Genomic DNA, 11,999 nt, shown 5'->3' with positions numbered 1-11,999 from the left:
GTTTTCATATTAATTTTATGATAATTTGTCACCATAGAACTTAGGTGAAAAATATTTCTTATTTATGGCATCTTTACTGTTCATTGATGAGAGGATAATAAATTATTTATCTTCTTCTATTATTACATTTACGAGAATTAATATTAATTTATAGAAGGAAGCAATATCGATATGCACATTTAAAGTAGAAACACAGCAGTAAATTGGTTGTTCTTTTTTATTATTGGTTCAGAAAAAAATACAGTTTTCAAAGAAAAAGATGCCATTGAAGTTTTATTATAAACGCAGAGCAGTAAATTGGTTGTTCTTTTATTGGTTCAGAAAAAATGCAGTTTTCAATGAAAAAAAGATGCTATTGAAAAAGATGAATACAGTTGGCAATAGAAAAAACCCTAGAAATTGCAGAGAGGTTTCGTCTACTACCTTTCTTTCATATTCATCCTATTGGTTCAGAAAAGAGGCAAAGAAAAACAGTTTTCAAAGAAATCAATATTTATTGAAAAGCTAATCATTCTGCAGAAATACAAATATCAAGCAAAATTGTTTGATAGCCCATGGTCCCTGTTGAGCTCATTGGTTCAAAAAAGAGGCAAAAAGAAAACGTTTCAACAAAAACAAGATTCATTGAAAAGATAAACCTGCTGTGATCGGAGACACAGTGCTTCCACCTGATATTGCAGACAGCTTTGCTCATAACTGTCCAAAGATGTAATAAAACATAAATATGAACATTTCAATTTCTTTTAAATTATGTATCCACTATTTTTTTTCCTTAAATGATCGGAGACACAGTGCTTATATTAAAAATGAAGTATATGATAAATTTCTAACAGAAGAGATCTATTTTATTAAATTTGCTTATATTTGAACTCACTTATTTAAAATAAAAATCATAAAAAAGGTATATTGCTACATACTTCTAATAATGGATTATATGGTTATGGAAAATAGTAACACTAAGTCGTATATTGCTAACATTTGATCAAGACAAAATATCTAGAATTCTTCTTATTGTTAGTATTAGAAATATTCAGAATACATGATCACTTTTCAATGAATATATCATTGTACATCTAACTAGTTAAATAAAAAAATACAACTGTAAATAGTAATTAAATTACAAAAAAAATCATTTCATTTCGTATTCCACTAAAATAAAATACAAAAAAATTATATACAATGATTACAATAATGAAGGTCCCTTGAGTCCAAAAACAAAGGAGATTTCCACCGAAACCTACAAAAATAAAAAAATGATATCATGTCAAAAAGAATCTTAACAAAATATTATTAGGTTTAATTGCTTCCTTTGTCCCCAGTTTGGTTGAATTGTGTCAAATTCATCCTCATTTTTAAAAAAGTTTCATTGTCGTCCTCACGTGGTATAAAAGTGTCAATTGAATCCAAACATAGAAAAAATTTGTGTCAAAGTAGTCATTTTTCCTATATATCTGTGTCTTCCTTTCATATGTCACTTCTCTGGAGCTATGAAAAGCCTTAAATTGGATAAGGTAAAATGAATATCTGTACTTGATTGTATGAAAGGAAGACACAGAGATATAGGAAAAATGACTACTTTGACACAAATTTTTTCTATGTTTGGATTCAATTGACACTTTTACACCACGTGAGGACGACAATGAAACTTTTACACCACGTGAGGACGACAATGAAACTTTTTAAAAAATGAGGATGAATTTGACACAATTCAACCAAACTGGGGACAAAGGAAGCAATTAAACCATATTATTATTAGTAGATAAATTTACAAGAGTCTCATCATTAATACAATACCATTACTCCACTGAAAGAAGACCCATATGGAATGAGGGTTTTTGCCAGCATTATGCTATTAAGAACAATTAACATTAAACATAAACTCCTACAAACTTTTTTGAGAATTGAGACTCTTAAGTCTTTTAGCCCTGCAACCAAGGTAGAAAAGAAACATGTGATTCAATAGCTATGGCTTAGTCTACAAATAAAAACATTCAAATAGTACATTAAAAATTCAGCTTCATGTTCATTGACAAAATATAAGCAATTCAATTTCAAATATGATGTAAAGTATCTGAAATCACAACAACAATTCACTCAAGTTTAAGAAAACAACTCACCTTGAAGATATATATTTATCAATCTCGTCCTTCTCTGGAAGACCGTAAACAAACCAGCTTTCTTCAGGTAAAGTAGCAGTTTCATCTTGTATCTTCATATCTGCATTGATGCTTTCTTTTAGAAAACTTGCTAATTCCCTAGTCAAAATGGTATCATCAATCAGACAAATTGAGCTCATAAATTTTGAGAATTACCTTGCAGCAGAAGAACCGATTCGTCATTGTAACTTTGTAACTTCCAAAATGTCATCCCATTGTTGTCCACAAACTCTGGATTGATTCTCGTAGCATCACATCCACTTTTGTCTTTAACATAAGAAAAACAATTGTCAACCCTTACAATAGCATAAACATTAAAACTAGTAACATATAAAACAACTATATGTATCCAAACTTTCCATTTTGACCTAGTTCAGAGCGTTAATTTATTTAAGAAACAAAATTACCTACACAGACTCTGTTTTCTTTTTTTACCACATTAACAACATTTATTTCTTTATTAAACCAAGACCTACCTAGATGTTTAACCTTAACATCTATTAAGAAACAATTAATCATGACATACATTTTTCACCTGTGCTCTTTAACCTTAACATCTCAATGTGTGCTTCGTCAACCTCATGCTCCTCCCCTGGAATGGAGGACACTTTGGCATTCTCATTCTGCAACTTTTGTGCAAGACACTTTATCTGTACATATCATACACACAGAATTATTATGAACTGTAACAGCAAGGATAATCCATATACAAAGAGCATCATAAGACCTTGTTTTATATTACCTTTTCTTTAGCTGCAGCAATCTTAAGTTTTGTTTCTTTCGCTACTTTTGCATGCCTTGAATTTTCGTCCTGAATATAACTCCTTAGTTTTCTGGACATATTAAGCAAGTTTCCCACCACTTTAATTGATATTAAGACAACAAAAGTAAGAAAAAAAAAAGAAAAGAAAGATGAAGTGGTGAAAGTAATAAAACAAAAGAAGAATACACAAAAAGGAATATTTTTTAACAGTACTTACTGGGTGTTCAAAGCTTCGTCACAAAGAAGAGTCATCAGTTTAAACTTTTTACACAAATCCAATTTATAGTATCCACTGATGCCTTCTTGAAACCAATCCACAGGGAAATCATTTAGATGATATGATTGCATAATCAAATCCTCTAAATGTTTCAACCATGAATTAGTTTCATTCTTGGTTGAGAAGGATGGAGACCTACACCAAAATAATCCATATGGAAACTTTAATTCAAGCATCTCAAAAAAATTTAATCACTGAGAAAACTCCAAATAAGAGTTGTAAGGGATAACTCACTCTTTTTTCGAATTGCTTACAATCAATTCCAACAATCTAATGTGAAATTGAATCAGTGAGGAATTATGTTCATCCATACTTTCTTCACTGATCAATTCTTTAAAAATGGCTTTAGCTTCTCCTTCCTCGAGATCAAGAGCCTGATTAAAATTACACACAGGAATAACAGTGAAGAAACACTTGATTAATATATTATGAATGGTTGCAACACCATAACTATAAAGCAAGAATTAAGCTTGAACAATAATACCATTTTTTCTAGGGTATATAATTTAATGTAACAGAAGGGAATATCATTCATGGTCAAAACGTTCAATTAAATGACCAACTGCAAAATCATCTAAAATTTGACTTTCAAGTTGCGTGATATTGACAGAAATAATTAGTTCCAATTTGGTAACATCCCCTTATAGCATTAAAGGAATTTGCCGATCGTGATTATTCAATCAGTGAACTATTAAATGCAATTAATTAGAAAAACCATCAGGAAAATTTGTTAACACGAAACCATACCTTTCCAAACACTCTGCAAAACTCTAAAATCTGCAATGCATTCCCAACCTCTTTGGGTGGTAACTCGATGCCAAATATTTCTTTTAACTCCATGCCCGGTGGCAAAAGAATTTCCTCTGCAATTGCTTTGCTCTCTAAGTTCATTCCAAAATTCTCACCACCATCATCTTTGGTGCAAACTGCAGTGACATTTGCATCTGAAAAATTTTCATTTCCAAGTTCCCCTGAGAGAAATACTTCAGGCTCCTGCAAGAAATAACAAAAAAGAACACGAACCATCTCATGAAAAGTTTATCATAAATTGAAATATAAACACATTCACTCATATTATCATTAACTTATCATGAATTCGCACAGTTAAACAAGGGATCCTTTTCAACCAAATCTGTCAACCACAAGAGAATTAGCAAAGGGGACAAGTAGAAAAATAGCATACCTTTATCAGATTACCCTCATTTAATGGATTTGATGTTTCTAAATTCTTCTTCATTGCAAGCATTTCTGCAACTGACTTAAAGCCAGATTCCTTGGCACTACGATACAGGGGACCAGTAGGCTGTTCACCTCGTCGCTTTCTACAAACATAACTCCTTTATCAGAATGAACTCATGGATACACTACCAACTCAAAAAGCAAATAGAAAACATCAAAAAGAAACCCACTGGCAAAGACTACAGTTGCAAATGCCTCGACACTTCGGACATGTCCAATTAGCCAACTGTTCAACCTCTTCAGCATTCTCTCCATACCTAATTTACCACAGGAAAATCGTCATTGGAGAAAACATATACATATATACAAGTATTGTATTGTTATACTTCCGATTCTTTCATTTTGTGCCAAGGATATCTCAGCTGACAATCAGAGCCTAATTCCTTCTAAATGTATAGAATGTTTGGACCCCAAATTTGGAACATTTCACATTTACAAAAACAATATTAGTCATAGTTTTTAGGAAAATTTAAGTTGTTCCTTGCATTGGACGTGTGTCCCAAATTCCATTGCTTTGCAACTATAGTTGAAACACACAAAAACCACTTAAATGTGTTGTCTTTTTTCTGTACAAGGCCACAGGTATCCAGCATAATAAACAATCTTACTCAAGGTACGCAGAACCACTATAGACAACAACTGTTTCATGGTCCTACCCTGTTCTCACAAGATATAGTATCTCATGAGGGATAGCAGCGACCTGGTACAAGACAAGATATTTTTGATATTTCTTTGTATACTCATGCAAAACAATGGATCTTTGGATGGTGTTGCAAATTAAAAAAGGCTTTCCCATAAACATGGCCAAAAACAAGACCTTGAGCTCCTCTATGCCCTTCCACTGTTCTCATATCTTCATATATATCTTTGCTATGCTGCATATGATAGGAAGGAATATAGCAGTAACCTACTTGAGATTTCTTCCTCACCAGTGGTGCCAAGCATATCACACTTCTATGAAAAATACAAACATCTAAAAAAAAAAAAAAAACCCAAGGTTTCTAATGCTGAACTGACCTAGTCAAGAGGCACTTGTGGCAGTACTTAATCGGACAATTCTTCCCTTTCTTTAAGTTCTTGCAGGTTGCAGCAAAATTCTCCTTCTTTTGCCGGCACTTCACAGTTGAAAACCAACAAAACAAATGTGTTATCATCCAAATGTACCACAAAATCAAGAAACAAACTGAACAACAAAGAGTAATAAAAAAAATCACCACACTCCAACATGCAACATGAAAAATTAGACATCACATAAGTAAAAAAGAGAAGAATTAATAAAATACTTGATGACAAGATTTTCCAGTTCCCCCAATTTGAAGGGGAGGACTGGCCACAACATCCTCGGAGTTCTTAGTCTGAGCAGAAGATAATCTCACGTCCATTTTGAGTAGGAGAAAGGAATTCTCTCTTTGAATGCTGAGTTGAAGGGAGTAGCAAAGGAAGGACGGCTGGTTTGGAATTTTGAGAGTGTCCTTCCGTCTCTCTCTATATATAGTTAAAAAAAACTTTATTAATTGGGTAATGAATATATTGATTTTTTTTATCAACCTATAAATGTATTAAAGCTAAATCTGAACAATTTTCTGAAGATGTTATTCTAATTTACTAAAAGTAGTCTACTAAATGCCAAGTGGATTACAATGGAAATTAGCCACAGCTTTAGATTCCAAAACCAACACAGACTGTGATCCCAAAAAAGCCTGAGACAATACAAAAGTATTTAGTAGAATCTCAAATGCTGAGACAACACAAAAAGAAGCTTGAAAAAGAGGTATAAATGCTAAGGATAAGAATAGAAGTTATAAGCTTAAGATGAGGTAAAGTCCATGATATACCTCCAAATGAACATAAATGGAGTTTTAAATTAAATAAATAGTAACAAATGAATAAAAAAAGACCAGGGAACATAACGTGATTAAAAGAGCTAACAATACAGAGAGAGGTGATAGTGTGTGCACAAGGGAAGAGATGAACCAGCAAAATAAGTTATGCATCCTATTCTACTAATTTACTAATTTTTTGTTTAAATTAAAATTAGAAAAATTACTAATGAGTAATAGTACAATTGATTGGTTAACTAATGCAAATTTGACAATCATACTTCGACAAGGATCAATTGTAGAACAGGAGAACTTCTATTCGTATTCCTCAACAGTGAAGCAAGACAGACAAAATGATGTCTCAAAACTGAAGAACATATCACAGGCTACTTTAGAAGAATGTTTAAATTCCATTATCAACAAGTTCATGCAGTGGCAATCTAATGGTCTAGCTAATCCTGCCAGTGTGGATGAAGATTGTTAAGAGTCTGTAGTATGAAAAAAGATTCACATGCAATCCCCTAATAGTTTAAGTTTATTTTATGGTTGATTAATGAAAAATATATCATTATGTATTAAGAAGGATTCAGTTTTGACCATGTTCAGAACCAAATCACCCCAAATTTAAGTAGCAAAATTGGTTCAAGTACTGTGTTGTGTTTCATTTCAAACACAAGCAGAGAACAGAGAAAAATAAATGTTACTTGTATGTTTTATGTACTTCCTAAAAGTATGAAAATGGAGTAATAATATACAAAAAATAAAAGCACCTAATTGACTATTCACTAATTCAAATAACATACATGGTCATATAAGAATATTTGTTTTCATGTCTCATCCAAATGCTGCTCATCTCCATAGCAATATCTGGTAAAATCACTCTTCACCTGTAAAAGCACAGGACAACACATGATAGATTTAATGTTCAAAGCCACCTAGGTTCGACACACAAGCAGTGGATAGAATGGAATGATTAGAGGGAAAACTCGAACTAATGTTAATAGAAAACAAAACAAATTGAAAAGTATGGATGAACTTGATATTGAATGCATAAAATGACCATTTATAGGGATGAACTATTTGCTTGGTATGTACACCTATATGTCGTTGAAAATTTTGGCATGATCCATGGACACTACACAAAAATGAACTCTGTACTACAAGTTTTGTTTAACCAATATATTAGTCCACAATAAAAAAGATAATGTGGCAGAAATAATTAACAAATATGTTTAATCTTGTTAAAATCCTGCAACTAAGGTTAATCGATATTTCATATCGGTTTGACTCGTGCGTAACAGACAATTCAACCACTGAGCCGTTTAGACTATACATCCAATTGTGACCATTTTAGATAACACATTATGAGTAATTTAAATTGAAACCAACGATGACGGTAAGAATTAATCTACAATGAGATTACCTGTTTAAGAATTGGAGTTGCACATGTTTCCCACAAGCTTTGAGCATTTGAATATGTGAAGCATGCTGGCATGAGTTTTGCATACTGCAAAAAAGATGGCACAATGACAGGAAATAAACAATACGAAGAGTACTTTACCCACACGATCATTCAATCAAAACATCAATGCACCAAGAGAAACATGAAACAACTGTTAGGACTCAAATAATCTAGTCTGTTTAAACATACTAGATGACATTTACACTACATTTTGATAATAACATTCATGATTAAGTTTTGAAGTAACTACAGAGTTAAACCACATATCCTCTTGTTTGAACAAATGCTTTGGAACTTGCTAAATCAACTAAAAAGCTTAATGAATTTATATTATCTAACCTTCTATAATACAAAAACAGCATGTCACTAATGTATATAATTTGTTTTTATCAATAAGTATTATCCAGCATCCAACACTCTGTTTATGGGAAGGATTTACTTTCTGGTAAGATTTTATTAAAAGAAGATGAATATTTTTACGTGCTTTAATTTAAAATTGTAAATAGCAATAATATAACACATAAAAGGAAAAATATTACATGTTATCCCTAAGACACTTACATTAATTTCCTTTTCTGATGTGTCCAACACATATCAACAAACCAGAGATGCACATAAGCAGTCTAACAAGAAAGAATAAAAGCTATTTGGAGTAATCTTCTACAAGAATATGAAGGATTACAAGAAGATCTTCTTCAACTTTCTAACAATCAAAGATTTGTTTCAGTACCCATTGTCAAATGTCTTACCATGAACACATTCTATCTACTTCAATGTCCCAGAAGTACACTAGCTATTTCAAAAGAAAGTAATGCCAACAGTATTAGCTGATAAAGCTAAAGAAAGAAATCTGGTAAAAAAAATTAAAGAAATTTCCATATCCAAACCACATTTACACAACACATTAGGTGTTCCATTGGCTTCTCCTAAATGTGTGAATTCATTTATAATAATGGTAGGATGACACACTTACATTCATTTGACACACATGACATGCATAAAATGGTCATAAAAGAGTGGATTTTTGTACTTTTAAGAAAGAAAAGAAAGAGTAAAATGTAAAGAAGGAGAGTGTCAAATGAATGGAAAAAATTTGTGTCAAAGCATCATTACTCATTCTTTTAAACTACTGCTTCCTTTGAATCAGACTTTCAAAAACAATAGCTGGTTTTGAAACCTAAAAAAGTTTTATTTAAGGACAACTAACCACGGTAGCAGACAATATGGGACTTTACAACACACATCCCCTCAGAGGAATGTCTATGCTAAACTGGGCAATCCTACTAGAGTAAGTAATATTCCATCTTAAAACAGATTCGTATTAACCAAAGAAGTTGCTCCACATAGATATAAGTTGCACTGAAAGACTTGATGTATGCAATGTGGGACTTTAAACACTTCTCTTATAACTTGTGCTGTTAGCTTTTACATCAGTCTTTTGATTTAACTTTGTCAACAAGTGAAGTTTGCAACTAGACTTTATTGGAGAAACTCAATTACTTTTAGCAGTTTTCTTCCATTTAAATATTTAAGAGCGAATTTTATTCAAACACCACCAAAGTGCTTATAGGTGTTTATGATGCAAGCATTTGCAACAAGTTATTTCTATTATTGAAAATAAATTAAAAATAAAGTGTTGCACTTTGGATGTAAGTTTAAGTGTAAGTTGTCTTCATAACTCATATGAGTACATAAACTGAAAATAGGTTATTAACCTACTTATAAATTGTTTCAAACATTTACACAAATGCAAACACTCTAATTTCCAAAAAATAATATTTTTACCAGAAATGGAAACACCCTTGTATAAGTTGTCTTTACAGTATCAAATTTAGCTCATTTAAATTGTAAACTATTTTCATAAATTACAAATAACACCTATTAGGTCAGATCAATAGACCTTTCATAATTACTATTATTATACCATTATTATTAAACTAAAACTTTTATGTCCATGCTCAAAATGTAAGAAAAAATACTACAATTTCTTACAAATTTTTTGAACTATTCTGAGTTGAGAAAGACAACATGATCTTATGAACTTGACTGAGTTAATCTAAACCCTAAGAGTAAATCACTTCTTCCAAACTAATCTTAGGTATGGTTTGATCCAGTTCATATGTTGAGAAAAGAGGAACAGAAATATGGTTTCCAATAAGAGAAAACAAATACCATAGAAACCAAGCCGAACCGATTGCGCCACCATGTGGCACAAATATGAAACCCAGATGAACAAGCAGTGACCGAGTTCAGCGCTGAGTCGGGAGCGAGTTGAATGGTGAAGAATAAAGAACCCGCCGAAGGGGACAGTCGCTTCATCGGACATTGCAGAGTTGCTCTGTTAATAGCTTCAGCTTTCCTTGTTTCTTCTTTCATAGAATTGTCATCAGAACTTTATTATATATTTGATAACAGGTTTCCATAATTATACTGAAAGTATCATAATGAATACAAATGATATATGTTATTGTTTTACATAAATTTTTAAAATTGAAAATTATAAACCAATATTTTAATTGAAAACTGTTATATATATTTAAATAATTTATAGTTATCAATTTTATCCTTTTAATTACTATTTTTAATATTTAAATAATTTATAAATATTTAAAAAATATGTCTATATAATTGCTGACAGTACCTATGTTTTTGCTAATATTTTATAATAAATTTAGAATTTATCTATTTCATATTTTTTAAAAGATTTATCTAAAAACATTAAAAAATTTAAACCCAAAATAACTCTCCGAGATAAATAAAATCTAATTTATAGTATTGGAAGAAAAATTAAAAATTAAGTTTCCCATACTTCCCCAAAACTAAAAAATATTAAAAATATTAAAAATATTAAAGGCAGAAACAAATATCACTATTTTGTATGTTAAAAATATTTTTGATTTAAAAATATATTTAAATAATTTCTTTACAATATATGTTTATATTTTTTTTTAGTATTCAACATTCTTTTTTATGTGTACTTTCTGAATGAAATACATTTTATTAGTTATTTTGTTCGTTTGAGTTTCATTATTAATGTGTATTAATCTTTTTTAATCATGTGATGATAAAATACATTAATTTTTGAATGTATTAATAGGTGACTAAATAAAATAGCCTTTGTGGAATTGATCCTTATATATAAGTTGATATTGACTCCAGTGATGCAGGATTGAGTATTTTTCCTATAACTTGTGCAATTAATTTTTATAGAAGTGTTATCAACTAATAATTAAAATAATATATTTTTATTTATTTTGAGAAGCTTAATTCATTCTAAATACTTTTTTTTCTTATAAACATTTATAGCAAAATTTATTCACTCAATATGGGAATTTAAATTGGATATTTGATTGTTGGATTTAAAACCATATAAAAATTCATTTTAAAATAAATTAATATTTCTGGAATTGATCAACAAATATATAAGTTGTAGCACAGAACTTTGTTACCTGGATTTGGATTAGGTGATATGGGACTTCACAACATTTTTCGTATAACTTCGCATTAACTTATTTTAGAAGTTTCTTCAATTAACAAACTAAAATATACTAAAAGGTTTAATTTATTTTAAATATTTTCTTGTCCTATAAATATTTATGGTGAAATTTATTCACTTAACACGAAAATATTTGTCTGTTATTAATAAAGATGTAAAACTTTTTTGTTTTTCTTTAATTTTGTTTTGTAGTATAAGACATCATCAACTTTCGGTTTTTTCGATAGTAGAAAGGTCAACTATAATTATTTTACTAAAAGTCCTTCACACGTTTTCAAGTCACCAGAAGATTTGTATTCTAAATACAAACTAAATTACTCAATTACAAGTCAACCTTTATTACTCGGTCATAAACTAATTTATCATATTTTAAAAGATGTTATTATTTAGTTTAGCATAATATGCTTCAAAAGTAAATGGATCATTGTGTCCATCAGAGTCCTGTAAGGACTCATAATATTCACAATCATATAGTATATGTAAATGATTTAGGCTCTTTTTTTATATAAGACCAATTCTTATATGATGCATCATCTTAACTTAGGTATCATTTGGAGACACATTATCATTGATTCATGGGGACAAGTACCAAGGAAATGACAGAAGGAAACTCACATGATACATAAAAGATTAAGAAAGTCTGTAAATATCATCTTCATACGGTACATTCCACTTCGTAAATATAATATTTATTTACATCAAAATTTATTCACTCAATATGAAAATTTGGTTTTGAAACCATATAAAAAATTCATTTTAAAATAAACTAGCATTTGTGGAATTGAT

At 30.4% G+C, this 11,999-nt stretch overlaps 1 protein-coding gene across 1 annotated transcript; it reads right to left on the bottom strand.

Moving 5' to 3' along the window:
- Positions 1–995: 995 nt before the first annotated feature.
- On the bottom strand, positions 996–10,101 carry LOC148200515 (uncharacterized). The gene is made up of 15 exons (XM_088112284.1): positions 9,890–10,101; positions 7,679–7,762; positions 7,059–7,142; positions 5,719–5,920; positions 5,453–5,550; positions 4,606–4,692; positions 4,380–4,518; positions 3,944–4,189; positions 3,431–3,570; positions 3,137–3,331; positions 2,899–2,989; positions 2,683–2,806; positions 2,313–2,423; positions 2,118–2,217; positions 996–1,925 (listed from the first exon to the last, which is right to left on the bottom strand). The coding sequence occupies exons 3-15, from the start codon at positions 7,112–7,114 to the stop codon at positions 1,883–1,885; spliced, it is 1,632 nt and encodes a 543-aa protein (XP_087968410.1). The 5' UTR covers positions 7,115–7,142; positions 7,679–7,762; positions 9,890–10,101; the 3' UTR covers positions 996–1,882.
- Between the last annotated feature and the right edge of the window lie 1,898 nt (positions 10,102–11,999).

The sequence above is a fragment of the Vigna umbellata genome, chromosome 4 (genome assembly GCF_029865625.1).
Source record: "Vigna umbellata cultivar VRB3 chromosome 4, Vumbellata_1.0, whole genome shotgun sequence".
Taxonomy (NCBI): domain Eukaryota; kingdom Viridiplantae; phylum Streptophyta; class Magnoliopsida; order Fabales; family Fabaceae; genus Vigna; species Vigna umbellata.
Note: the sequence above shows the minus strand (reverse complement) of the source record. Positions and strands in the feature narration are given on the sequence as shown.